General features: G+C 53.2%; 9 protein-coding genes across 9 annotated transcripts; 4 read left to right on the top strand and 5 right to left on the bottom strand.

Moving 5' to 3' along the window:
- Positions 1-414: 414 nt before the first annotated feature.
- Positions 415-1,674, bottom strand: J4E87_003296 (uncharacterized protein; the record flags this gene model as incomplete). The annotated part of the gene is made up of 2 exons (XM_049374925.1): positions 415-1,106; positions 1,560-1,674. The coding sequence occupies 2 exons, from the start codon at positions 1,672-1,674 to the stop codon at positions 415-417; spliced, it is 807 nt and encodes a 268-aa protein (XP_049234847.1).
- Positions 1,675-2,369: 695 nt separating this feature from the next.
- Positions 2,370-3,422, top strand: J4E87_003297 (uncharacterized protein; the record flags this gene model as incomplete). The annotated part of the gene is made up of 2 exons (XM_049374926.1): positions 2,370-2,447; positions 2,511-3,422. 2 exons carry the CDS (start codon positions 2,370-2,372, stop codon positions 3,420-3,422), a joined length of 990 nt encoding a protein of 329 aa, XP_049234848.1.
- A 124-nt stretch (positions 3,423-3,546) lies between these two features.
- Positions 3,547-6,027, bottom strand: J4E87_003298 (uncharacterized protein; the record flags this gene model as incomplete). Its single annotated transcript, XM_049374927.1, has 1 exon — positions 3,547-6,027. One exon carries the CDS (start codon positions 6,025-6,027, stop codon positions 3,547-3,549), a length of 2,481 nt encoding a protein of 826 aa, XP_049234849.1.
- Positions 6,028-7,167: 1,140 nt separating this feature from the next.
- Positions 7,168-8,881, bottom strand: J4E87_003299 (uncharacterized protein; the record flags this gene model as incomplete). The annotated part of the gene is made up of 2 exons (XM_049374928.1): positions 7,168-7,807; positions 7,872-8,881. The coding sequence occupies 2 exons, from the start codon at positions 8,879-8,881 to the stop codon at positions 7,168-7,170; spliced, it is 1,650 nt and encodes a 549-aa protein (XP_049234850.1).
- A 1,102-nt stretch (positions 8,882-9,983) lies between these two features.
- On the bottom strand, positions 9,984-13,129 carry J4E87_003300 (uncharacterized protein; the record flags this gene model as incomplete). The annotated part of the gene is made up of 5 exons (XM_049374929.1): positions 9,984-10,939; positions 11,004-11,670; positions 11,721-12,109; positions 12,166-13,035; positions 13,081-13,129. The coding sequence occupies 5 exons, from the start codon at positions 13,127-13,129 to the stop codon at positions 9,984-9,986; spliced, it is 2,931 nt and encodes a 976-aa protein (XP_049234851.1).
- A 625-nt stretch (positions 13,130-13,754) lies between these two features.
- Positions 13,755-14,684, top strand: J4E87_003301 (uncharacterized protein; the record flags this gene model as incomplete). Its single annotated transcript, XM_049374930.1, has 1 exon — positions 13,755-14,684. The coding sequence occupies one exon, from the start codon at positions 13,755-13,757 to the stop codon at positions 14,682-14,684; it is 930 nt and encodes a 309-aa protein (XP_049234852.1).
- A 476-nt stretch (positions 14,685-15,160) lies between these two features.
- On the top strand, positions 15,161-18,653 carry J4E87_003302 (uncharacterized protein; the record flags this gene model as incomplete). The annotated part of the gene is made up of 2 exons (XM_049374931.1): positions 15,161-15,783; positions 15,830-18,653. 2 exons carry the CDS (start codon positions 15,161-15,163, stop codon positions 18,651-18,653), a joined length of 3,447 nt encoding a protein of 1,148 aa, XP_049234853.1.
- Positions 18,654-19,546: 893 nt separating this feature from the next.
- On the top strand, positions 19,547-20,662 carry J4E87_003303 (uncharacterized protein; the record flags this gene model as incomplete). Its single annotated transcript, XM_049374932.1, has 1 exon — positions 19,547-20,662. The coding sequence occupies one exon, from the start codon at positions 19,547-19,549 to the stop codon at positions 20,660-20,662; it is 1,116 nt and encodes a 371-aa protein (XP_049234854.1).
- A 1,829-nt stretch (positions 20,663-22,491) lies between these two features.
- Positions 22,492-25,896, bottom strand: J4E87_003304 (uncharacterized protein; the record flags this gene model as incomplete). The annotated part of the gene is made up of 1 exon (XM_049374933.1): positions 22,492-25,896. One exon carries the CDS (start codon positions 25,894-25,896, stop codon positions 22,492-22,494), a length of 3,405 nt encoding a protein of 1,134 aa, XP_049234855.1.
- Between the last annotated feature and the right edge of the window lie 1,515 nt (positions 25,897-27,411).

The raw sequence follows: 27,411 nt of genomic DNA on the forward strand, positions 1-27,411 counted from the left end.
ATATATTTTGTGCAGATGGTTGTTGTTGATGAGGGGACTGGACATCACAAGGCGGGCGACGACGTAAAGGGGTCTGCTTAGTCAGCATTGGGAGCTACACAGTAGCCCCGCCGGGCAGAGAGTTGCCGACGCTTTGTCGCAGCCCGTGGACTGTCGACCATTAGCCATCAGCCATCAGCCATCATCCATTCCAAGGTTCTCATCAAATGCAAGAACGGGCTGTTATCATGCGCTCGCGTTTATCTCGATGCGACTGACTCGCTCACAATCCATACCTCCCGGCAAACGAAATGCGTATTAACGAGCTTGCGAGTGCACGGCAAGATGTTCGTCAAAGTAGCAGCTTCCCGAGGTCTCAGCCTCTTTCTGCGCGCCAGCCTCTACCTCATCGCAATTCTCGTCAACTGTCGTGCTTCAACAAGTCTGCAGCTCCTTTCCGACCGTGTTGTGTTCCGAGAGCTTCTCCATCGTGGCTTGCAGATTGTCCGGGCAGAAGAGCTGACAGAGGGTACTCATATCATCGAATACGACTTGGCGCTGCTGTGACTCGGGGACATACATCGCATTACCGATGTTGAAGGTCAACGAATAAAGACGATTCCGTGCATCCCAATCTTCGACAGGTTCGGATACCGGGAAATGACGCTTGTAGTTGTCGACATACGCCTTCCCACTCACGCGGTGGCGCGGTGCTCTCCAGTTGCCAATATCGTACTCGTTGTGCCCGTAGAAGGAAGCCACATCGAAAACGAAAGCCTCGCCAGTCTTGGCGTCAATCGCTGTGTTACCATCCCAGCAATCGCCGTGGATCAGGCACGGCTTCAGGATCCGGCCTTCTTGTTGGAGAGGTAACAAAAGACGTGGCACTACATTCCGGAGGGTGAGGTCGCATACTGCATCGAAAGCTGGCCACTTGAGGATGGGCTTGGCCAAATCCATGACATGGCCTAGGTGCTGACTGAACAGCGCACACCAGGAGTCTTCCCATGTATCGACAGCCTGAGTTATTCGCCCATGGCACGTCGAGAGATGAAAGCCGAATTTGCCAGTTGGAGATACAGATCGTAGATGAATATCCGCTAGTCCTTTAGCCAATCTGACCGGATCTGCAGGCTGTTCGCATCAGCATTTGGACATTTCTGAGAACCGTAATACCCATACCTGATTTTCTATGTCTCGAAACGCCGCGAGTAGGAAATGCGCCACTGATCTGTTTTCTTCAATTTCTCCCCAGGCGTAGGGTCTTGGGGCAAACGAAGGCGAAACCGCGTAGATTGCTTTGAGCGACTCGTATTCGCCTTCGCACATGTGCCTTCCCACTGCTCCCAGAGATACGACCTGGCGTTTGTTAGCAGCCACTTTCGAAGAATTCCTTTGCAAGGAGTCATGCCTTTAGGAAATAGTTGTCGGTCTCTCCCGTAGGCAGTCGCACAACGATCTTGGCGGTTTTGCCCCATAGCGATTTGTAGTAGTTGAAGGCGTTAATGACCACCGTTCCGACGATGGGGAAGGCTTGCACAAAGTAAGTAGGATACGAAAACTTGTTATGCCAGTATTACCTTCTATAACTTGCTTGTCTACCTTGTAGGGTCCACTAACCTGCGGTAGTGTCAGAGAGTCAGTCGACGTCTCGTCAATACCTGCCCACGCATCGTAAGTAGTGTTCACGGGCATGATATAGAACTTTTGCGCGGCTGTGTCAGGTATGATGATTCTGTGATGATATGCGGTTAATAGTGGCTAAAGTGATGCGTGTGTCAGGGACTGTAACGTGCAAGACCGCTCTGGTACGGTTTTCGTATGTCTTTGCAGAGACTGAACCGATGAGGGTAAAGCTTTGAGGTGCGGGGTTGACGAAAGGGGAAGTCAATCGATCGATTAGATATGTAAGGAGAAGCGCACGTCTGTGGCGCGGTAGAGGGGCAGTCGCGAGTTCATGTACCCCGCAAACCAGGAATGTATGGAGTGTCGCAGAGCCAACATCATTTTCCATGTGAAGGATGGTCTGCAAGTTTCATCGCTCGTCACTTTCAGTGAATCAAACTATAGGGAAGTCCAGTCTATTCACCCTCAGCCCGAGGTCACCTTTTGGGCTGTTCCAAGGGTTGCCACGTCTGCTGGCCATTGGATACGAGCGGAAGAGCAGAAATTTGAGCTGCCGCAAATATTATTCTACGAAAAGTGTCGGATTGATGAACAATGCTTCGAATGTCATGTCTGTTGTCTCAGTAGGCCGGCGAACTAGAGCCAAGATAATCGCTCCACTTCGACATTCCGAAATCGGAAGTGTCATTTCCGAAAGTGACGCACCTCGCGAACTCGCATCGCCTCGCCACTACACATATCACAGTCCACCATCTCGATCCAAAATGTCAACCGCGACACTTCTAGAGGGGTTTCCTAGTGACGCTCCCTCGGCTCCATCCAGGAAGCTCCAATACGCCGACGTACGCGCCCACCCACTCCCGTGTTGACGCGACTTGGCTGAACCAACACGTCGATACATCCAGGTCGCCGTAACCGCAACTGCCAAAGAGTTCGCCGGCATCTACCGGGGCAAACAATACCATGAGCCAGACTTCGATGCCGTGCTCGATCGCTCACTAGCCGCCGGAGTAGAGAAAGTCATGCTGACAGGCATGTACGCATCCGACGCGTCTTTCAATCTCGACATAGCGCGAAAACGACCCGAGCAATGCAGAGTCACGATCGGCGTACATCCATACCATGCTGTCGAAGCAGATGAAGGCGGCGAAGAATACTACAAGGGCCTGTCTGACAGCATCACGACGACCATTGACGAAGAGCCCCACCTCCTAGCCGCTTTCGGAGAGCTCGGCCTCGACTACGACAAGCTGGCGGAAGCTCCCAAAGACGTTCAGATACGCGTGTTCAAGCGCCAGCTCGATATGGTTGTGAGCGCGGGATGGAAACTACCCCTCTTTCTCCACTGTCGCGCCGCGTTTGAAGACTTCATTGCTATACTCGGACCCTACATGGACCGGCTGCCTTTACGATCTGGCCTAGTCCACTCTTTCGTCGGTACCACAGCGCAGATGCACACTTTGACCGGCATGGGCCTACATGTTAGTGTCAACAACTTCGCTTTCCGAGATCGCGATAGCCTGGATATGATCAAGCATGTGCCGCTGGATAAGCTGCAGATGGAAACGGATGCCCCGTGGGGCGATATTCAAGCTTCTAGTGAAGTAGCAAAAGCGTATCTGAAGAACGCGACGAAGTGGTCTTGGGGGAGCAAGAAAAAGGATAAGTTCAGTCTGGGCGATATGGTGAAGGAGAGGAATGAGAGTTGCAATGTGGAGAAGGTGGCGTTGGTTGTTGCGGGCATTAAGGGTGTTGGTGTTGAGGAGGTTGCGGAGAGTGCGTGGAAGAATAGTGTGGATATGTTCTTTACACGTTAGGCAAAGTGTGTTCTTTACTCCCATTCTCACGTCTCGACGGCATTGAATGAATGTTTTCGATGAAATGCGATGGTAGGAACTTAAGATGATGAAGCCTTGACATTCCCGCCTAACTATGAATCCTCTACTTCGTGCCATTTGTGCCATTTGTACCGTTCCCATTCGTCGCCGACCCATTCGTCAGTCCTCCATTCGTCCTAACCCCATTCGACTTCGTCCCATTTACCGCATTCTTCTTCGCCCTCGGTACCTCAACAAGCACCTTATACGTCTTCCCAGCCATAACATTCTTGACAACGCATCCCTCCACCTCCTCCCCATCAACCACAACCTTGACATCCTGAACATCCCCCCTCTTAATCTTCACATCAAACACCGCACCCCTAAACTCCCTCCGCACCTTCATCTCCTCCCACTCACTCGGCATCTTCGGCGCAATCTTCAGACCCTCCCTCACCCCGCTCAACCCACACAGCCCTTCAATGAAGCACCTATACACCCAACTCACAGTCCCAGTGTTAAACAACTGACTCGAGCGACCAGCCGTGCGGTCAAGATGCTTAATCCCATACCCGCCACGATAGTAGTTAGGAATGAAAATAGGGAGTTGGCCCCTACGAACCAAATCCTCTTCATCAGGACCGGGGATCATAGCGCGGAGCGTAGCATACGCGCGGTCCACTTCATCGATGCCGTAAAGGGCCCATGCGTAAAAGGCAGCGGCGTGGTTGTACACGGAGCCGTTCTCGCCTTGGCCGGGATATTTCTGCGTCACGCGACCGACGTCTTCGCGCATGGCGGTGAAGGGCGGGCCGAACATAACGACGCCGTAGGGTGTTGTGAGTTGCTCGTCGACCTGGGGCAGGATCTTTGAGATTTGCTCTGAGGATGCTGCGCCGCCGAGGATGGACCAGGCTTGTGGGTTCAGCCAGATGCGACCTTCTTTGTCGTCTTTGATGCCGAACGTGACGTTGTCGTCTGTGATACCGCGGGCAAACCAGTCGCCGTCCCAGAGGTGCTCGTTGGCTGATTCGTTGACTTGTTCAGCGCCGGTGCGATATTTCTTCGCGACGTCGGGTTTGTCGGCGTCTTCGCAGATTTGCGCCCATAGGTTCACGGCGTAGGCGGTTGCGACGGTTAGCCAGCCTGATACACCGACGCCTTTGGGACCGACCATGTTCATTGGGTCGCACCAGTCACCCTGCGCGATGTAGGAGAGTCCGCGGTCGTCTCGCGCGTTTGAGGAGAGCAGCCAGTCCATGGCGCGGCTGAAGCGCTCGAAGACTGTGAATGTGTCTCCATACATGCTGGTTACCTTTTCATCTAAGAGTGCGTAGTCGCCGGTTTCGCTGAGGTAGATTTCGAGGGCGATGGGGAGCCAGACGCAGTGGTCGGTGTGAGGGATTTGGTTGATGTACTTCAGCACCGCTCCCTTGGCTAGAAGGATACCATCTGGCATGGAGCCGTTCTTCTCCTGCTGACCAACCGCTGTCGTGATGGCTTTGCGCGCTACTTCTGGCTTGATGAAGCTCATGCCCATGTTATCTTGGAGGTAGTTTCGCGTTTGCGGATCGGTCGTAAGTCTGTTTACGTCGCCGTGGTAGTACAATTGTCGGGGTAGCCAGTTGTTGACCAGGTTGTCGAGATCTTTGTCTGGAGTCTCGAGACGTACGCAACCGCTGCCACGCTGGATGTAGTCTTCGTAGTCTTTGGCGGCTTTCGCGAACGCCATCTTGTTGAGGTATTTCTTGCGCATGTCGAGAATTTCAGCTTCGTCGTATGCGGGACCGAATAGGAATCTGTACTCTTTGCTCTCGTTCTCGCCTAAATCGGCCCAATATTGAACAACTGCGGTCGGGGTTTCGTAACGGGCATCGCTGTTCGAAAGCTGGGACTCTTTCAGTGCCGATGGCGCTTGCAGGCCTCCTTCGCCTTCGAAAGCTTCTTGCTTCGCTTCCCATGAGACTGGCGTGGTTTCGCAGAGGAAGTAGGTCTTGTCTTTCAGATACTTCGTCTTCGGGTAATCCTCCGCTTTTTGATACGGAGTCTTACAGCTCCCAACCACGCCCCCGACATTCATATTCCACTCCGCCTCTTGATTCATCCATGACATGTAGCCCAGTGGGAAGTAAGGGTAGATACTCAAGTTGCGCTTGCGACCTGAGATGTTGGTCACTTTTATGCTCCAGAGTTCAGCCACATCGTCGGTGGGTAGTAAGAAGGTCATCTCGACACGAATGCCAGATTTCTCCACAAGCCATTTGATGTCGCTTTTGCCTACATCGAAGGTGAAGCGATCCAACTTTGCCCTTACCGGCTCATACGGCGCCGAGAAGATCTCGCCGTTCTCCTCATCCTTGATGTATACGAACCGGCCAGGGTGGTGAGCATAGTAGTTTTGCTCCGGTTGCATAAAGGTCTTCGCTTCGAGGTTGGGCGCGTAGGCATATTTCGCGGGCTCGGGTTGCATGTATTGTGCAGTTGCAAAACCACGACATGTGACCTGAATCATCATACGTTGGTTCCAAAGGAATGCACCCGCTTTGGGCATCTCCGTGGGGCTTGTGAGCTCATAGCGCTCGCCATTTTGGGTAGGTTGTATCATGGTGGGAATGTGAACAAGGATAGTACCTGTGATCTCCGCGGGAAACTTTTATACCACGACGGGATGGTTGGTTATACAGGGACGTGACGGCCGACATGGCTTAGGAGGCGTAGCTTACTGTGTTTAGTGACACTGCACAAGTCAATTGGAACGCGGGACCAATGCGGAATCAAAACGCGTGACCAGGCACAAAGTCTTAGCGTTTCTGCTGATTTAGTCTACAGCGGGAGTGTCAAACTCGATGCTCGTGGACAAGATTGCTAGCAAGGCAAACGAAGGTCGTCGATACTCCTATGAGAAGAAGCAGCAGGAGCGCAAGCTTAGGATGACCTTGAAAACGAAAGTCCGACCAGCGTGCAAATCGTAAAAAGGACGACGAGGGATTTTCGCACGTCAGTCATCTGTTCCTCCATGGTTCATATAAGGTACACAGCACAATAAGCCGCACCGCGTGGGGCTAAGCGAATGGCGGTGTGGGGTTCAGCCTGAAAGGGTACAACGTAAGCGCGGAGACGGTTGCCCGGACCGCAACGCCTTTAGCCAGCCGTGAGGCAATACTGCGAGTCCCAACATGTCCAAAACTCAACGATCTTCGCATCGTCAATATGCGCACACGATCCGGATTGCGCAATCCGAGCAACCGATTAGTGTGGGACAGCGGCGAAGATAACGGAAAGTGTATGGTGGCGTCTGCGCCGATGTGCCGAAAGCAGTGTGTCAGCTGCTCGCAAGATTGTGTGATCACGGGTGACAAGGAAGGGTATACCGTGCCGGCGCCGATATCCGTTGTATCCACAGCCACTGACATTAATTGTGACCAAGACTCGCTACCGGTTCCCCCATCCCGGGTATGCCCAGTGCTGCAGCCCTGCAGAAGGTGTTGGGTATCGTGAAGTGTCAATTTGTTCTTGGCTTTCATTGGTACGTGTGGAATATTGGGTGATGCAGTCAGACTGGCGGAAAAAGCAAAGAGTGGGAAGGGTGGGGTGAATTACCATGACCAGCGATCAAAACACTATCGCAACACTGAACATAAGACCAATCCTCCATGCCAGCCAGGACGATCTCACAGCCGAGGTATCGTTTGTCCACTGGCGTAGGACTCTACTCAGCGGTCCACAACACCGCACCATTTTCACCCTAACTCTCTTTAGCGGCTTCGTGTTGTAAAGCTGCTTTGCCCGATGCCTTCGTGATTTTGACATACTTTCCCGTCTCGGGGAATGCTTTCTTTGTAACAATTGGGATCGGGTCTTTGTCCCACCACGATGGGAGAGCTGGAACACTTGTCCGCCAGAACCGCGCGGTTCCATCGCCGTCGACACTGAGGTATACATCCTGTTCTTCCTTGTCTCGAAACATGCCGCATAGACTGCCCGCAACGTAGCTAGCCATCGTGCCAGCAGGTCGCCAAAACAGCTCTTTCGCGTTGCTTTCGGTGTCGTAAATCAGGGTTGATCCTTCGTCTGACTCAATACCCAGTAGTCGACCTTCGTTCATCCATAGAACAGCATGGATCTCAGACATACTCAGTCGTTCTTTACCCTCGATCTTGAAATGCTGAAGTACCTTGCCATTGGGACCATCCAGCGGGTTCCAGACATATGCTTCTTTACCAGCGCAAAGCGCAATCTCCGACCGCGCTGGATGCCAGTCAAAGCACCGGCACCAGCGGGAAAATTTCTCTGGCATAACTGCTACCTTTCGCCCGTCCAAGACATCGTGAACCTGCACCACTGAGCCACTCTTAGTACTCCAGACGATGAGCTTTGAGTCTGGCCTATAGATTGGTAAGCTAAGTTAGCATATGCCTTATGTGTAATATGTACTGGAGTAGTGCTTACGAGAATGCGCCGGCCCAACTTTGACCACCTGATTTGTCTGTAGCCCAAATGAGAACCCCAGTCGAGACGGAATACATGCGTAGCGACCCATCCCAAGACACGGTGGCAACGCACTCCATGTCCGGGCTCATAGCCGACCACATGATGGCATCCGTGTGTCCAGTAAGGCGATGCATTTCTTTACCTGCTTCGACATCATAGATAACGACGAGCGGCAAGTCTTCTGCTGGGCGCATGCCGCTTTGGGTCGAATGGTTGTTCGAACGGTACAGCATCAGTCTGCCGTCCTTGCTGAAGCGTTTGGACCCGAAGCCGCCCAGTTCCGCGTTGTCAATGATGGTGTTGTGGCGCCTGCTATGGTCGGCGGCTACATGACTGAGCGCTTTCAAGAACTCTGTATAGAGCGAGGAGCCATCAATGAACTCCCTGGTCCATTCGTGGTTTGCTGCAAGTTCGGGCGCGATTGCATCGATAGCTTTTGTAGCCCAGACGGAGGGATCGATCGGCTCTTCTTTGTCGAGTGTGCGTCCGTTTTGGTCAAGGTCCCAAAGGATAAGCTGGCCGGTTGTACGTTCGCAACGCTGAGTCTCATCGACGACGGAGCTCAGCAGGGTGTAGCCAGGTCTCGGAGTCCCTGTACCGGAGGTTTGCTCGATCTCTGAGTGGCTTTCCCCATTGGCAACAGAAGGTCGAAACTCCACCGATCCACCTCCTTCGAGGATCTCGCACAGCTGTCGGGTCTGAATATTGTACACCAAGATTCGCCCCAAGTTACTGCTGATGGCCAGCAACTTCTTGTCAGAGCTCACAGCGGTATCGTAACTTCGGTATGTAATCTCGGATTGTTGTGGCAGATCGGCGCTGAAGTTGATAACATCGCGCGTTTGCGACCACTCCTTTGGGTGACCTGAGGCATATTGAGCGGGGATGCCAGCGCGTTCAAAATCCTTCGCCGGTTTGAAAGGGAAGGCATACTCCTCCTGGAAGGTTTCGCGCGTATAGCATTGCATATTGACGGTGAAAGTCGACGGACGAAGTAGTGCGTGTCGATGTTCTCTTGTTGAAGATGGCTGCCTAGCCGTGCGAGGCGGGCATAGATCGGCAGATGACGCGAAGGTGCGCGGAAACCAATCATGGCTGAGAACTAACGATTTTAGGAACGAATCTGGTATTACGCATAAATGTGGTGTAGCAACCACATATTAGGCAACCAGATGAAGACCTGCAGAACCGGCAACCACGGCACGTTCCCAAGGAAGAAAGAAGGAAATGTATGAGCTGAAACGAAACGTCAATCCCACCTATGCCGTGCGCCCATCGATGCTCAACTGCTCCGAGGACCAGGAACAAAGAGGATGCAGCAGCAGGGTAAAGCCGCCAGATAGGCTCACTGCCTCAACATCACCGACGAGTTGTCACCGCAGGGCGGATCAGACCCATCGGGACGCATCAGCATTACTCTCGGGCGTTGCCTTTGTTCAGCAGCCATTCATCTGGAGATGGAGGGAGAGCCCCGGCTACTGAACCCACAAACGCAGTCCGAGGACCGCGAATGCGAAACGCCCGTTGACGTCAAGTTATTCAGAATGAATGGGAGGTAGACTGGACAGACGATGCCTGTGAAGCAGCGCGCCGGTTCGCGAATAGGTTCTGTAGATGCTGTCCAGCAATCGTGACGCGATGTCAATAGTCTTAGCTAGGTCCGTCGCGTCGAGACGCGTCCGTCACGCGCGATTGCGACAGCAGAGTTACATTAGTATCAAGGGTGAGTGAGTGCATTGAGTATCGTAGCGGCGAGCGAATGCGACACAATATACGGTCATTGTTGATTGCGTTTGCGGTTGTGCTGAAGGGCTCGCGATGTAAGGTGACAAGGTTGGTCGCAGCATGAGAGACGCCCCCGGTTGGGGAAAGGCTTGGCGATCAGCATGGCCACTAGGCTCCTTTAGACATAGCGCCCATCCACTTCCAAGGTTCGATACAGACCAGCTGCCCTCACATGGGCATCAGACAAGACGACTATCCCGAAAATATTATACATAGTATGCATTCAACAGATCCTGTAGATTCGCCGGCTCCTTCAACCCCTCGTCCCAGCACCAACACCACCTCCTACGCTCCTTCCTCCTCACTATCCGTAGACCGTTCACTATCCTCATCCCACAACTCCCGATCCACCTCCCCATGATGCCCCGCATAAGTCGGATACCGATGCCCCAAAAACTTCCTCCTCTTACACCTCGGACAATCAGCACAAGGATCATCGTCCTCGTCATCCGATACCAAAGTGTGATCCTGAATCCGATAATACTTGCCATCTTCAGGATCGTAAACACGCTTGCCTTCCGCCGCCTTTTTTTCTTCTGCTTCCTTTATATCACGGCCAAAGTTGAGAATGCATTGGGCGACGTGTGAGAATAGGAACTTTTCCGGGGGCCAGTTCTTGTAGAGGTCGAGGGGATCGTAGTGGGTTCCGCTTCCGATGGAGAGGGTGAAGTCTTGATTTTCTTTTGCAAGGCGTGCGAGGCAGACGTCGCCGCCGCGAGTTGCGATGTCAGCAGATGCTCTTGGGTCTCTGTCGAAGATACCGAGCGCGGTTTGGGGTTCTTCCTGGACTTCGAAGATGACTTTTTGGATCGCGTCGTGTGCTTTTCGCAAAGGAGATGCAAAGGCTTTGTCGTCTTTTGCTATGCAGCCCCAGTGCTCCTCGTCGGCGGCGGCGCCTTCCAGGATATAGATACCCATCCGCGGATCTTGGCTCCATTTGTTGTCCCAGGAGGGGTCTATAAAGAGGGAGCGTTCGAGGTGGTGCCAAACTTTTGCGCATTGGTCTTGCAGAGCTTGCCAGCTGAAGTAGAGGTCCATGGCATCGCCTTCAAGCCAGTAAATAAGGTCGCGGAGGAGGGCGGTAGGGCCGTTGTCGTTTGCGGAGTGCTCTTCAATGTATGGGCGCCAGCGTTGGCTTGCCAATGTCCACCATACATTCTCGCGCGATCTGTTGAACTTTTTGGCTAGGCGAGCCAGCTCTGTTTCCGATCGAAGGGTGTTGTTGAGTTGTCTGACTTTATCTGTGTTTGGGTATCGAACGTTAGTGTCTTGCTGATAAGCTGCTCACGTGAAGTGTGTACGTACCGTCAACAGCTGCGTCGGTAGTTGCCCATCCAAAACTTCGCTCCAGGAAGATCGGAGCCAGGATACTGGGTTCTTGTAACCAACGGCCGTCCCTTAGCTTCCGCATTTCCTTCAGCGTTTTGGAGGTCTTCTTGCCTCGTGGCTCACGGGCTGCATCAGAGGCAGTCCGCCCTACCATTAGATAGACCTTGCGAAGGGACTCGCCGAGGGTCTGGGGGGCACCACCGAAGAAAAGCCTCGCTTCGTCTTGCTGGTGGATGAGATACTCCATATCCGGCCATACAGGGCTTTCAGGATGCAATAGCTTGGTGGCAACGTATAAGTGTGTCATCATGCAAATCTGACCCAACGCGCGCTCTAGCTGATAACCTGATGTGTTGAGTTGCAAATAAGCGTCGTACATCAAGAGTCCACATCGGATCGGATTGGGCTTCAGGGTTTCGCATGGGTCATCCGCGACTGCTTTGGTATAGGTAAGGTCCGTGGCCATGTCTTTTCGAATATCCGCTGCATGTCCTTCAGTCGGGAAGGGTTGTATCCAGCTACGCTCCAGCGCCTCTTTCATGGCCACCTCCCGATCTACGCGTACATTTAGCTCATCGAACGGATCGTGCAGATGGTCTTTAGTTAGAATATCTTGTATGTCGAGCAGTATTTGTATTCCGAACTACCCGTATATCAGTATGGTATGCGCCTTGTTTCTTCATCAGTACTTACAGTAGTCCAAATAGGGATCTGGCGATGTTTGAACATATGCGCCATACCGCGAGATACTTCGTCCATGGCTATTGTCTCGTCATGGCGCGAAGTAGTGTGTCGGAACATCCGGGCCAGTTCAAGCGTACGGTAGGTATCTTTGTGAACGCCACCGACTGGATTGAAAGCAGATTTAGCAACGATGGGAATATCCGTTTTAGGCTTCTTCGAAATCCTAATCGCCTCCAGGTAGTATTTTAGGCCGGCGTAAACTGGCCACATACACCAGTAAACTTGTGAGCACGCATGAGAGCCAGGCATCATAAGGCCACTGGGAAACAGGAAGTCCATAAAATCGGATGGGTCGATGATGTCCGGATGCTGACTGATCAACAAAAGAGCTGGTAGTACTGCGAAGTATTAATGGCTGTGAGCTAAATGACGAGACGTTCAGTCGATGACTTACCCCATACGGGATGATTCTTCTGAGGGTACTTCTTTGGGCGCACAAGCGTTAGATCAAATTCAGACTCAGCGTGCCGCACCAAGTCGATAGCTGTGTTCGCGATGACAGAAGCGTTCACCAAGTCGACTTTACCGTCCTTGTATGAAAACCAGACTTCTTGAACAATGTCGCGGAGCTCATGTATATTGGTAATGAACGACTGGATAGCAAAGAAGAACTCGGATTCGATTTCCGACTCGTCTTGCTGGATTTCAACAGGGTTCACAGGAGGTAGCGATTCCATCGAGTCATCTGGTCTGGAGGCAGGCTCCTCCCCAAGCTCATCCTCAGGCTCAGCCTCTTCAGCAGCGTTTTCAGGGTCCACCGAGAGACTGGAGAAAGTATTCTTCATCTCTCGCAGGGTGTCAACGTCGGACTTTTGACTTGGCTCCTTCCTTTGAGCACGAGACACAGACTCTTTAACCAGCGGCTGAAGGATATCAGCAGCATTTCTAAGAATTTCGACGAAGTGAGCATGGGTCTGATTGCTCTCGTCTAGGACCGTGTCGCTATGCGATTGTTTGAACCAAGTTGCCGCCTTTTCTCGAGCCTGGATGGCACGATCGAACAGTTTGCTGAGCGCTCCAGGGACCTCGACCTTGGGGACTTTCTTCGCAATGGCTTCTGCCATGGGCACAAACTCTCCAACATTGATGCGATAGGTATCCGCAGGGGTATTCGCGGAGGCAGCAGCAGCTTTTTGGGCTTCTTTCCTCGCCTTGCCCTTGAGTCGTTTAGCTGGCTGCGGAGTTGACTGTGGAGGGGCTAGACAGCTACTGCGCTGGTAGCCCACTTTTTCGGCGGTTGCTGCTAGCCATCCCGCGATGTATTCTGGATATGTTAATCGAGGAAGGTCCAATTAGGCGGTCGACCAACCTGTGTCCTTCTTGTATTGCCTGTAATTCGACGAAAAGAATGAAGCCATGGTGTGACAGATGGAAATAGCCACCAATCGATTATGGGTTGATACCTGATCTAGGCTGATGGAACAGTGTATTGGGCTAGAGAGATGAGGACCTGGCGGTTTGACAAGCTATGCAGAAACTACTGAAGAGATATCGGTGGATGAGTCGCAGAGCTCATGCGCCGCATTCCACCACAACAAAGTCAGCGCGATGGAGATTGTTTGCCTGGGGTTGATGCAGATGCAGATGCAGATGCAAACACCTGGAAGTCGCATTTTCGCCATTGTCACGGATGCGCAGGGCTTCCAGGTTCCCCGCCAGCTCAGACCATCGTGAAGAGCCAATGGGAAGGTGGCGCGAGATCCACTCGGACGCTTTCCGAGGGGATTGCCACTCTTGTGAGGGTGTTATCGAAGCAACACTGTAACGTGACATTTTGCACGTCTGGCAGAGCCTTTATCGAAGATGATCGTGGGGACTGGATGTGACGTGCTAGAAAGATAGCGCGGATGTGGCGTTATTGGAGATGCAGGAGGTTGTGGTGTTGGTGTTGTGAGAGGGGGGTGAGAGCCATGACGTGCCGGACGCGAGAAGAGCTCCCCGCGCACTTTGAGCTCAGCGCATCGGCGAAGCTTCGCAACCACAATGGCTGACATGGCATCGCGCATCGCGTCAGTAAGGAGTTTGTTACCTGATCTCGAATCAGCGCTGCATTCATTTACTTCGTCTCCCGCCAAGTTCCGCGTCGTACGGACAGTCAACGACACGCCAACACAGCCCAAGACACTATACATCCTCGACTCTTCCTTCAACCCGCCGTCAATTGCCCACCTTACCCTCGCGACATCGGCCCTGAAGCAGTCGACGCCCCTAGAGAAGAGCCCGTACCGGCTGTTACTGCTGTTCAGCACCCACAATGCAGACAAGGCACCGAGTCCGGCAAGCTTCGTGCAGCGCATCGCCCTCATGACCGTGTTTGCCGAGGACCTGTCGCGAAGCTTGAAGAGCGCGTCACCTTCGATGAATGATGACGTCTCCAACGTGTCGATAGACATTGGCCTAACCAAGGAACCATACTACAGTGACAAGTCGGTTGCTATAGCCGAGACCACACCACCGTTCTACGCGTCGCGGCCCATCCACATCCACCTCGTCGGCTACGACACCTTGATCCGCTTTTGCAACCCCAAATACTACCCCAAGTACGACCCACCGCTTTCGGCCCTCAAGCCCTTCTTCGATGCTGGCCACAAGCTGCGCGTGACCCAGCGACCGACGGACCCGAGCGACGAGTCGTCCAATGAATTCGGTACAACGGAGGAGCAGGAGAAATATCTGCAGAACCTGAAAGATGGCAACCAGGAGAAGGCTGGCTTCGAGCCTGCCTGGGGCAACAACATCGATATGGTGCAAGCCGAGGAAGGCGTTGGTATAAGCTCTACCAGAGTGAGAAAGGCAGCAAATGCGGGACACTGGGACACAGTGGGCAAGTTGTGTACTGAAGGCGTCGCCGCTTGGATCAAAGACCAGGGCCTATACAGCGAGGATGCTAGCGGCAAAAAGATGATGGGCTGAAATACAACCACGTGCATGGCATGTGCAACAGTGATGCATATCCGAGTCTCTCAGACGCAACACCAGAGGGCATGCACATCGCGACAAAACGCCACTTCGGCTGCGTCAGATCTGTTTCGTATGTTTGGATAGTCACTGCATTGGGAAGTCGCCATGAACGGCATATGACACGCTCCTTCCACACCATATGAGGCCACAACATAGGTGCAGCCGCGAGTGCCCAACCCATGCAGCATCTCACGCCACTGTGTCTGCTCCTCGTCATCAGATCCGCTTTCTCATACGTTACTATGTCTCCTGCAACCATTGGCACTTCCATAAGCTCATGTTGGATCGGAAAGCTGTCCTGTTTCCATCCCTCTTTCCCAGCTTCCGACTGTGGGCAAGCACTCCACGTGCACTGACGCAGCCATCAACAAACCAGCAACTTTCCATGTGCAGCCACCCACTCATCCTTCCCTCACCACCTTGCCATCATGGCGACCAAGCTGTGCTGTACGGCCGAGCAGGACGATCGTTCAGATTCGCCCGAGCTACCCAACGCCCGCGTCAGTCAGCCTACACCGGTGAACAGGCCACTCCTAGCCAAAGATGCTAGCTCGCCCAATTCACGGTTCACGAGTGCCCGTTCGGAAGACCTCCATGAGCTGCATGAGATCTTCCACAATGCTCGCGACTCCAACGAAGACCGAGCTATGCCAATGCGGACGCTTCGTACACGCTTCAGCCGCCCTTCGATGCATAGCATCCGCAGTCTACACAAGATGACGAGTATGCGTTCACTGATCAGACGCAAGTTTTCGAAAGAGCTTCCTAAGAAAGCTCCGACCGTTTCATCACCGCATTTGCAGCCGAGACCAAGGAACATTACTCCAGCTGCCGGCACTGTCGTCAAGCAGCTGAAAGACGGAACGAATCAGCAGCTTCAGATTACCAAAGATGACCTACGGAAGGATCTACTCAGCGACAAGAAGCCTGATGAGGGCGGTTATGATTCAGATGCTGAGGCACTTGACGAAATTGCAAACAACATTGGCAAGAAGTCACCTATCAAGCGTGCAAGTATCCACAGCATCGATTGGACTACCACTACCGGAAGGTTAGATGTTGCGAGCTCGTTGTCACGTCGTACTAATAATGGCCAGCAAAACAACACCAGACTCGTCGAAGAGAGACCGTATTAGCGGCGAGCTCAATGATGACCTCCCTCCCTACAGCATCGATAAACCACACGCCGGTCCTTTCTCCCACCGGTTCAGCCAAGTGTTCAGCACGCCCAATCTGCGATCGGATACGCCTGGTGGAAAGGATAACAGGGTCAGACGATCGCATTCGGCTACATCCATGGGCTTGCCGAAACCTTCTCCCCTTTCGCCGTTACGACTACCAAGCCTTACCGATCACGACTCAGCTGGAATACCGTGGGCTGAGGTGATGCACAAGAGCCTTCGTCTTTCGCAGTTTCCTGTGCCTCCACGCCACATCAGCCCACAAGCATCCGTTACAACCTTCAAAAACGACGGCCACAAGCGACACCAGAAACGAAGCAGCTCCGCTTCGGTATCGTCGCACCGAGCTCTTGGACCGACTGCTTCTCCTTGTGGTCGCCTCATTGAGATCCGCGTTCAACAGCCAACATCCACTGCAACCCCAAGGCCGTCTACATCTATCAGAGGCACTCTCCGTGGAGATTCACCGCGAAAGGCACGAGGAGGGGCACACAACGGCGAGGACGATGACGATGATGACAACCCACGTCGGTCTGTCCATCTTTACAGCATGCGCATCTCACATCATCTACGCTCCGGGTCTCTTCTCTCATGGGACCAACTTGCCGATGCACCAGAGCTCCCAACTCCGCCTCGCGCATTCCGTGAACGCACTGTCTCAGACCAGAGTCGAACTTCCCCACGAAGTAAGCAACTAGCCCGCCATGATCGGCAAACATCGAGCTCGGGCTTTGCCAGCTCAAAGGTTCCGAGTAGATGGGGTAAGGTATTGCCGAACGATCTTGACACCCGACCTGATGTTGCGTCTTCCATCTACTCGAGTCGACCTCAAAGCCCACCTGATAGTTTTGGAGGATCAGTGACGACTCTACCGCGCACTGATACTGAGAATCGCCCGGTCAGCATTTCCTCTGCTGATATACGACGGCCTCGACGTTCTGCTTCCTTTCCTACAGACAACGAAGACACACCAAGACCAGCTAAACGACATGGTCTTACCAACCTCGCAACTGTCACTGGCCATCCGATCGAGCCTTCGCTTCTTGCACCGCCCGCGCCGCTAGCACGCAAGAACAGTGTTGCTGATACCAAGACCTCCAAATTTCGGGAAGAGTTCAGCCCCTCTCCACCCAAGAAGAAGATGACACAGTCGGCATCCATCATCAAGTTCTTGAATCCGAAGCGCCTAAGTCTGCGCAGCCAGAGTGAAGCCAATCTACAATCTGAAGCTTCCGCCTCCTCGACTGTCGCGCTTGCCGCTGTCGATGGTCCATCTGATACGCTGGAACTCCCTGTTAATCATGGACGTCGTCAGTCACGGTCATTGATAAGTATGCAGGCTGAACAAGATGCACTTGGGAAGAACAAAGGCGCCAACCATGTATGGGATCGCGCTTTGCAAGCGCATCAAGACGAGAAAGCATCTCTCTATCTTCCCAAGAACAGGGACCTTGCTGTCCATGCGAGCCCATTCCGCGAGCGTAGCGGCAGCGTTTCCGTCAGACGCATCAGTGTCGAAGGCCTAGATCCAGCTAGTCGAGCTGACGATGGGTCTAGCACACGGGTATCGACATTGGATCCCCATGCCGAAACACCTGGTGAAGAGCGCTCCGAGGGGCTGTTCAAAATGGTGTCTCGTCGCAGTGCTATGGTAGGGCGTGATGATGTTAGCGTTGGACAAGAAGTGGCAAATGCATTTGAGCGGCAGGGCGACAGCACGGATGTCGTGGGGGCCTGGGGTCGCTACCCTTCGCACACGCGCCATGACCGTACCGCCTCTGCCGGAAAGGCTGACAACGTTCAGCCTCGCGACTTTGCACTAGAGGCAGCGATCAAGTTTGCTTCGGCAACGGATGACGAGGACCTCATCGATCCCACAGCGAGAAGACCGTCTACCCCACTGCTGCCTGGCGAGAAAAAGAAAAAGAAGAAAGTTGGCAGTGGTCGTGTAGCGAAGAGCAACTCGATGACGTTCGGCAAGACCCTCATGAAGAACTACACCAAAATGTTCAGGAGTCAGAGCACAGAATTTCGCAGGCATGGTAGAGGACACCGCAGTTCCATCGCATCTGGCGGCATTCTTGAGCATCCTGAGCTCGAGCTCCTGCCTGATGTGTGGGCGGGTGAAGTTCACAGAGACGTTGACACATATATCCCAGGTGATGAGCAGTCCGTGCTGAGACAAGAAACCTTGAAGAAGACGACTAAATCCAGGAGCAATCTACGAGCGGAGGATTCCATGGCAACACTCCGTCCACGGCGCAATTCTTCTGCGCCCAATCTCAACGAGATGTCGTTCGGCGATGGCGCAGCTGATGCGCAGCACGCAAACGATCGAGCACGTGTCTGGTCTACCTACTACGAGAACTGCGTCGATGCATACCCTCGTCTGAGTATCGACACGAACCGAGTCCTTCAGGACTTTGGTCGTCCGAATCGGCACTCATTCGATAGCCGGCAGGTGTCCGTGCACTCGCGCACTTTGCCTACTCATCTGCGCAAACACACGCGCAACGCTAGTCAGATGAGTCAGATGAGCAGTGGGAGCCGTGCCAGGAGCTTCGGCTCGCTGGGTCAAGATGACAGCGCTTTCGAGGAGCGGAGCTTGGTCAGCGTTAGACGAAGCACCATGGATCTGATTTCCAAGTTCAAACAGCAGGAGGCTACGGAGCATGAAAGGATCTTGTCCTTCAGCAGGATGGACAGTGGAAAAGCGCGGGAGAGTGTGGCGGCTCAGTGAGGTGGGATAAATTCGCGTCACGTCGTAATGTCTAATATTTGCTCGTTGAGTCTGCCAGTGCGACGAGTGTATCGTTAGTGTCAGCATAGGTCAGTCGGTAGCATCTACTCGTCATACTTGGTTCTTTTCTCGTTGTTTGTCATCGTCCTTCGAGCTGATTGTGCAATGCTCGAATTTCCATTGGCCGCGTATTTGCTCACCCAAGGCATGCACTCACGGGTATTAGAGCCGCGACCCACATCCACTTCTGCAGCCAGTGGCAATGCTTCGATATCCAAAACATCTATCAATTCACAACAACACAGTGGCTCGTGCAGCGAGGACCTTGGGCTAGTGATTTGTTCCCACGTTTGACGTGGGAAATATGTGCGGTGGGCTTTCGGGGTACTTGTCCGAGCACACTGCGCGCTTTTCTACTGGGGAGTGCGAACTCTGGATACAGTCATTACATTGAGTCAAGGCCGCTGTACATTCTCATACTTTTTTGTTCTTAAGCCTGGCTATATCCCGCCGTTTGTCTATTTTCAGAGAGCTACCCATCCCACACTGACTAAAGCACTAAGTCAAATACACACGCTCGCTCGACTACCACCGACTCTCAAATATCACGGACCAGCTCGACCGCTACATACGATCAACCAACTCACATTCGCGCTGTCATCACACACTCAGTGGACTATATACGGTCAAACCACGTACAATCACGCCGTCATCACACACTCAACTGACTACATATCGGCTCAACTACTACACACGATCAGGCAATACATACAGTTACCTACTACACCCACCCACCGGTACTACAGACGCGCTTGCACACCACACCCAGGCTCACACATCACACTCGCGGTTAAGTAGCCGATTTCAAAATATACGCCAGACTCCTACACACTATGTCTTTCCAATCCCTAGCCACGACCCCTGCAGTGCAGGCCATGAACGACAACCTGTTGAGGAATCTGTGGTCTTATCGCGAGGTGCAGGATGGAGGGGTGGATGGAGGGGTTGATCAAGGAGAAGAGACGGAGAGTGCACATGAGGAAGATGAAGATGTGGAGATGGAAGAGGAAGAAGAGGTGCAAGAAGAAGTTATTTCTTCACCACCACCACCACCACCAGAAGTAGAAGTGGCAGTGCAAGTAGAAGTTGCAGCAAAGGAGAAGAAATCACCTAAATTACATATCCCAATGAGGATTTGGAATCAGGTTGTGCCTAGAGGTAAGGCTGATGCACAAGTGGTGCAAAAAGTCCAAGAAGTTCAAGATCCCAAGGTGGATTCTCCGAAGCGCAAACGCGTTTCTCTTGTCTTGAATCACGAGGTAGAGGTAGAGGCAAGTGAACGACAGGCGCGAGAGCAGGAAGCAGAAGAGCGCGTAGAAGAAAGAGGCCGAAGGAAGCGCACAAAGACATTGAAAGCCTCTCAAAACGAAGAGATTTCACGGGAGAAGACGAGCGGAGCTTCAAGGTCACGTGGGCATGCGGCTTCAGCTTCGACGTCTAGACCCGCTTCCCGCGCCACTGCAGCTACCGCACCACGTTCACGTGGAAGCGAGAACGCGCCACTGTCTTCCTCCGCCCTCGCGCTGGAAACCGCCGCCCGCACGCTGGAAAAACGCGCCGTTGCCTCCTCCTACCTCTCCTCATCCACGGAAGCATCACCGCCAACAACGCCACCACCCAACGAAGGCCCCCGCGCAGCATGGCACCGCCTCTTCCCGCACCATCCCCCGCTCTCAGACTACTACCACCTCGGCGAATGGCGCGAATTAATGGTTTGGAAAGAAGCCAAAGGATATATTAAACGGGCCGCAGATGACCCCTGGGAGAAGCCGGTGTTTAGGAAACCGGGATGGAATAAGAGGGATGAGGAACATGAGGAACTGTGGCAGGGGTGTGAGAGGAGGATGGTGAGGGAGAGGGGATGGACGTATGAGGGGAGGGTGGCGGGGGATGTGGATATGGTTAGGGCGGCTGAGAGGGGTTGGGGTGTAGGGGGGTGGGAGGGGTGAGCGTTTGGAAGGGGGAAGGAGCTATAGACTAAGTACGCTGACTATAATTACAATGCCGACAACAGATGTACACCATAATACTATCATGAACCACGACGGCTCATCCGTTACTTCATGTCTGCCCGGTATCGTGTTTTCGACTCTTTGTCTCCATCGGGTGAACCACCATGTATGCTCGTTTCTAGCATAAGTCACCCGACCTCTTCGACTCATCTTGCTGTCACTACCCATCCTATTCTTCTCTATCTCCTCTTCTACCTCACCATCACTGCTATCGGCCTCCCAATCATCACTCCGTTCGTCGTTGAAACACCAAGCCTCTATCACACTTCCCGGTTGAATTCGAGCATCCCAATCCCCACTGCCAACCGGCAAGTCTTCGTTCACGTCCCAGAGCGTGTGAATGATGATACCATCTTCCCCTAGCTGATATAACAGTGCGCTAACATGTTCCCATCTTGCGAATGTACGGTAGTCCAGTCTTTTGGTGGCTGGGCCATCTTCGAAACGAAAAATAAGGGCGATTGGGGTCGGTGGTATCGATGCCGCGACGCGTGACAGCTGTTCATTGTCTTGACTTAGCAGATCAAGGCCGACACCAGAGTCGACCCGAGAAGGTGCCGTTGTGAAATCGTTTGGTCTGCCGTCTTCATTTTCCCATGAAATGCTGAAAAGAGGATATAGTAGCCAGTGGTAGATCCAGTCGAAATAAATGTAGAACCCTGATTTGCGCCCCGAGGCCGAGCCGTGTGTCTCATTCTCGGGAGTGATATTTGAGTATGCTGTTCGATTGGCTCTTGGCAATTTGCATCTTTCTTTCGGTCGGCGCATATTACATGCGCAATTCCGATCGCATGATCATCGACGGAAGTAGCAGTACATATTTCTTCGTATCCTCCACCATAAGGCTTCCCAGATCTGCTATCCGTAGAGCAACTTTGGTCGAGGCCCATTGAACGACGGCATGTTATGAACAAAGAGTCCCATTCGCTATCTCTATAGTTCCGGCTGCTGCTCGCACAAGTACCCAAAGGCACATGGGCGCTAGATACCCGTACGTATACTTCCAATCTATCAATACCAAAGGTGTTGGAGATGTTACACCAAACCCACATTATCCATAACCGCCCCGCCTGAACAAAGGATGACTTCGTCACACTCTCACGGAACACGCTTGCCGTGTCACACCCGCTGCGGCGGGCGAGGAAGGGGAAAGGCGGCCGACGACGGCAACGTTCTAGCCTCGAACCTCCTTGTATTCTCAACCAGAAGATATCCCACATGCTGTCATAGGTGTCGTAGAGTAAAGTAGATGATGAAGAGCACATGGATGCATGATATCCGGTGCAACGTCCGTCACTACTATTGCGTTGTGGGATCTGCTCCGGCATCGACTCCATTCATCTATTAGGAATCTAGTGCAACGTCACGAAAGCAACGTATTATCTCTCTGTCTTATCTTAGATGCATGGCTGCGTCTGGTTAGAATCTACGTTAAACTCGTCAGGCCTTTTTATGTTCTAATCTTCCGATTCGCGATGCGAGGACCTCTGGGACGGTCGACTTGGACATTGGGATAAAGCATAGGATTGGTTATTGCTGTTAAGTTTGATACTATTGAATAAGGTGTCAGATCAATCATCTAGCTACATCGCTTCGTCTTCATCTTCGTCTAAAAACGACCGTGACCGTTGAGCACGTCAACACGAAGTCGTGCTACTATGTGAGACCAAACATCGAGGATATCTATCATCCAAAACGCCAATCGCTATCCCTACTTCATCAAAAAGAAAAAGAAACTCGTACAACCGAAAACCACTATAATCATCTCACTCCTTCTCTTTCCCCTTTCCATTCCCCAGCGGACTCATCCCCGCCCCACTCCCCAACCTCTTACTCCTAACACTCACCTCCCTCGCCAAACTGCTCTGACTAGCCTTCCCTCTAACCTTCAAACTCTTAATAGAATTCGACGGACTAGGCCTCGGACTCATCCTCGGACTCCCCCCTCTACTCCCACTTCCACTCATCTGTTCAAACCTGCCCGCCAAATCCTTAACCCTCGTCGGCGACTCCTTCCCATTCCCATTCCCATTATCATCCCCAGCATCCCTCGGAGGAACATCACTCAATATACTCGCGCCATCGATATCCGCGTTAACGACTCTGAGTTTACTTTTAGGCACGGTAAACATGACTTGTACAACGCGACGCTCGACTGCGGCTTCGACGTCCCAGTCTGCTTCGCTGGCGGGGGTACAGGGACGTTCTCTGTCATCTCCTCTGTCGTGTGTCGGCGGCACGCCTAGTTGGTCTGGGGAGATGGGTGTACGCGGGGTAGGCAACCTCTCCTCACTGTTGATGGTAACGAGGAGATTGCTACCGCGTTCGCGCCACTCTTGACGCGCGCGTTCACGCTCAAGTATGGCGATATCCTCAGGCGCGCCCCAGTCATCGCCCGCGGTACGGCGCCACGCCGGGTCTTGTTCTTCTTCCAGCCAGTCCTGTTTGCCGCGGCGGTTGCGCCAGAAGCTTGCGTCTGAGGCGGCGCGTTGGGGCGTCGAATTTGTAGTCGCTGGAGCAGGCAGGGATTTCCTGTTGATGGAGCGGGGAAAAGGGTCGACGGGGGAGGTGGGGTCGTCTCTGTAGGGCTCGTGGTATGTGGGTGCTGTTGTGAGGGAGCGCGTGCGTTCGGCGCTTGAGACGGAGCGTGTTAGTACTCTGCGGACGCTGCCTAGCCAGCTCATTCTGCGCTCTCTGGTTGCGGGACGAGGGGCCGATGATAGGTCTAGTGCGAAGGATGTTGCTGGTGTGGCTGTGGCTGCGCGACTGTTGCTGCGGTCTGAGTCGCGGTGTGTGGTTGAACCGGATGAGCTGGTGTCGGGTCTTGATCGCTCTGGGTTTCCCCCGAGAAGTACCTCGCCTTCTGCTTGTAGACGAGAAAACGATGATTGTGCGGTGCGGAAGGAGTCGACATCCTGCTCTCCTTGCAGGCTACTAAATGACTGTGTTCGCGGGTCTTCTGGTGAGAGTCGGCCAGGCTTGTCATGTGTGGGACTTGTATCAGGCGTTTTGAATGGGTTGGCACGCATGGCCGTGTTCAACATAGGACCCGAACGCATAGATGCACTGCGCCCAACGCCGCCGTTAGATGAAGTCCATGACAGCGTACTCCTTTCGCTGAGGTTTGAGCTTGTACGTTCCGAAGTAGACTTGTCAGGCGATAGTCTTCCCGCTGAATTGGTATTAACCTCATAGCTCTGGTGCTGAGGCGACGGGGATGCCGAATGCAGAGTATTCCTGTTACGTCCAGGGGACTCCGTGAATGGATCCAAAACAGGAGCGTTATCAAGTATCGCTGACCCAGATTTTCGTCGTGTCTCTGTCATCTCCTGATGCCTGCCCGGTGTATTATTGTCGTGCGCTGACTCCTCATCGGGCTCCTCCTCCAACTCATCAATAGGATGTATGCTTCCTGGACCTCGGGGCCTGCCCATGGCGTACTGAGGTCTACCGCTCAAGTTGCGTCGCAGTCCACGCGTCGGACTTGGGATCTCGACCAGTAGTCCAGTTCTTTCCACATCGCCCCGGTTGGTGGCCTTCCATCCTTGTCCACCCTGTGTACCGGCTGGGAAGTAGTAAGGCCCGTTCTGATCGGTAATATAGTCCAGAGCATCCGAGTTTCCGCCGCGGCCATCAAAGCTTTGAGGGTAGTCTTCGGCATTGTATCTGTGAGTAGTGTAGGAGATCTCTTGCAGTTGCTTTTCACGGAACTCCCTTCGCTTCTTCATACGCCTTGCATACCACATGTAGAGCGCGAACACTCCACATATCGCAGCCAAACCAATACCAACACCGACACCCAAGCCAGCCTTTTGTCCAGTCGTAGACAACAGCCCGCTACTGGCAGACTCTGAGGGCGACTCTTTGGCCGGAGGAGTATAATCCGAGATCCAGGTATTCGAGGTAACATTGAGGAAGTAGGTCTGTGTATTTGCTGCTGGCGCGGCGTCTCTTCGCTGTGTGCCGGATGATGAAATAGAATAGCCTCCGGTAATCATCAGTACACCCCCAGGTAGCATGGCCGCTCCATGGCCATAGAGACCACCGTCATTCGGCAGTCCGGTTCCAGTAGTAGATGGAACTACCCACTGCCAGTCACCAGCACCACCATAACCATCTGCAACGCTGAGTAAAGCGAGCTGGGGGTCTGCCGGTGTGTTGATGTCGCCCACCCAACCTCCGACTACGATGATCTGCTGGCCATCCGGACTCAGCACAGCAGTATGACCGGAACGAGGATCGATCGAGGTGACGTCTGCTCGAATAGCTAGGTCTGTACGGGAGGTGTCAGGTTGATCGACGCCGATAAAGGTCCAGCCCTGTTCCGGAAGGGAGAAGAGCGCAATTTGCGACATGTTGATGAAGGCAGCACTGGTATGGCCTCCGATGAGGACGAAGTTTTGCTGTTGTATCTGCGTGCCATCGCTTCTATCGGAGTACGTAGGCGAAAGACCAGTGATGGTGAAACCAGCTTCGGGTATAGGCGGTCCACGGCTGGATGAAACGTCTATGTCGTAGTTGAGTGGCTTGCTCGTGTCCTCCGATGGTTGTAGGGTGACCATGAAGTTCGAATAGTTGGCCGCAGATTGCCAGTCGCTCGTGGTATCGTTTTGGTCAGGACACATGCCACCGAAGAAGTATGCGCCGGTATTCGCAGCGTTTCCTCCGACGATAGACGAGAAGGTCATGCCACCGCTGAGGTAGTTCGCGCCCATGATGGACGTATGCGAACTGTCGACCACCGAAACATCCTGCTTGCTCCAACTGCCCTTCACAACATTCTCTGAGGTATCTGGTACAAAACTCCACAACTCTCCACCACTCGCACCCAGAGTGCAGTCGCCAGTGTACACGGTCAGGTTGCCGTCGTGGTCGAGAACCGGGGTGAAGGCGCGCGGGGCATTGTCGTCGAGGAAGGGCAGCGTAGCGTACAGTGTGTTGTAGGGCAGATTCGACGCTTTGACCTGGAACGACAGATCGATGGTGCTCAGTGCGAATTGCGTGGACGATTGCGACGACGGGCGGAAGACGTAGAGGGTATCATTGTTCTGGAGGAGGCGTGTAGGGTTGTATGGCATCTGGGCTGCGACGGCAGACAGCAGTAGCGACGTTGACAGGAGTGGCAGCCATTGCATCCGAAGTTCGATAGGCAGTCTTAGAGATGTCGACATAATGGTGGGACGATGCGCGAGGACCTTCACCTCGAATGCTGGAGATGACGTCCCATGAACCACGACTCTGAGAATGCGGGACAGCGTAACACAGACTCTGGAAAGCGACAGTACAGGTGGAGATGAAGATGCGCAGAGGTAAACCAGACAGTGGGCTTAGATCTGCGGGCCATGCACGGGACCGTCTAGAGTCGAGATGGCTGGCGTTCGGGGTTCGTTGCAGGGGCCGCACGGTTTGTTTACGCGACCGCGTAACCTTGGAACAGGATCTTCTGCCTTGCAACTTTAGGCTAGAAGAGCTGCAGCGCCCTATGCAACACAGCTGTATGCTCTTACGAATATACTACACATCAATACACACATGCACATACCCATTGATAGATGAGACCTCCACCACCTCCCCTCCTCCTCCCCTCCGCCTCCCCCACCCACCCATCTCAGATCTGCGGTTCATGCACGGGACCGTCAAGCGTCGAGGTGGCTGGTCTGTCAACACAGGCCCAGCCCGCAACGCCCTCGACCCTGGCCGAAAGCCTTCGACCAAGTTGCGCAACGCGCTATTCTAGCGCTTGTATTTCGGTGCGAGGCGTCCATCGGTCCAATCAGTATTGAATTCCACGATCGGGAGCCGTTCCGAACGCGTCTGGGCCTGATTTGCCCTGATTTTCCCACGCCAAGCTGGTTAGTAAACAGGGTCGTTCGGGGCAACGGCTTTTCGTGGCGTGGGAACATCATAGCATGTGGAGATATAGCCCCGTTAACGACGTCCGATTATAAGCCGTCGCCATCGTGCGATTGAGCAGCTGCAATTGTTTTTGCCAAAGATGCTGTCGTCGGAGAAACAATCGCCATCGTGATGCTGCGTGACGCCAGAGTCGAGATGGAAGGAAGGAGGTTGGTAGAAGGTCGGCGGTATGACAGTAGGCGCGCAGCCCCCCACCTTCCAAGGTTGCGCCTACCGCTTCCACGCGTAAGAGTCCATGACACTACCTTCCCATCCGCTTTTGTTTCAGATACACGACACATCAGCTGAGATCTATTGACTTTTTCGGGCCTTTGGTCGTCGAGAAGGTTTTCGCGTGCTGGGGCCGCGTCGACATACTATTGTTACCTAAGCTTGACTTATATCCATCATCGCGGTGGCTGGAAAAGGTGTTCGGGATACTTGCATTGCTATTATATACACAAATCACGCAGCGACTTTGTGCCTGCGATGAAGCAGCAGCACATCCATCAAAGCAGTCATCGTCTTCGTTGCTTCTTAATAGGACGTGTCCGTTGATGCTTATGCTGTCACTATTATAGGCGGGGCAAGCAGCTCACTGCGCCATATCCAGAAGGAAATATGAAAGTCCTCGCAATATTATGAAATATTAAAAGAATCGTCAGTTAAAACCAGGTTCGCAGATTTCGCGCACAAACCTCAAACCTCTTATCATACAACGACGAAAGTAATGTTGAGGATATCTCTTCGCCCATTCAATGATATACCACGAGGAGCAACATCGCAGAACC

The sequence above is a fragment of the Alternaria ethzedia genome (genome assembly GCF_023757985.1).
Source record: "Alternaria ethzedia strain BMP 0044 chromosome Unknown scaffold_6, whole genome shotgun sequence".
In the NCBI taxonomy this organism is placed as follows: Eukaryota; Fungi; Ascomycota; class Dothideomycetes; order Pleosporales; family Pleosporaceae; genus Alternaria; species Alternaria ethzedia.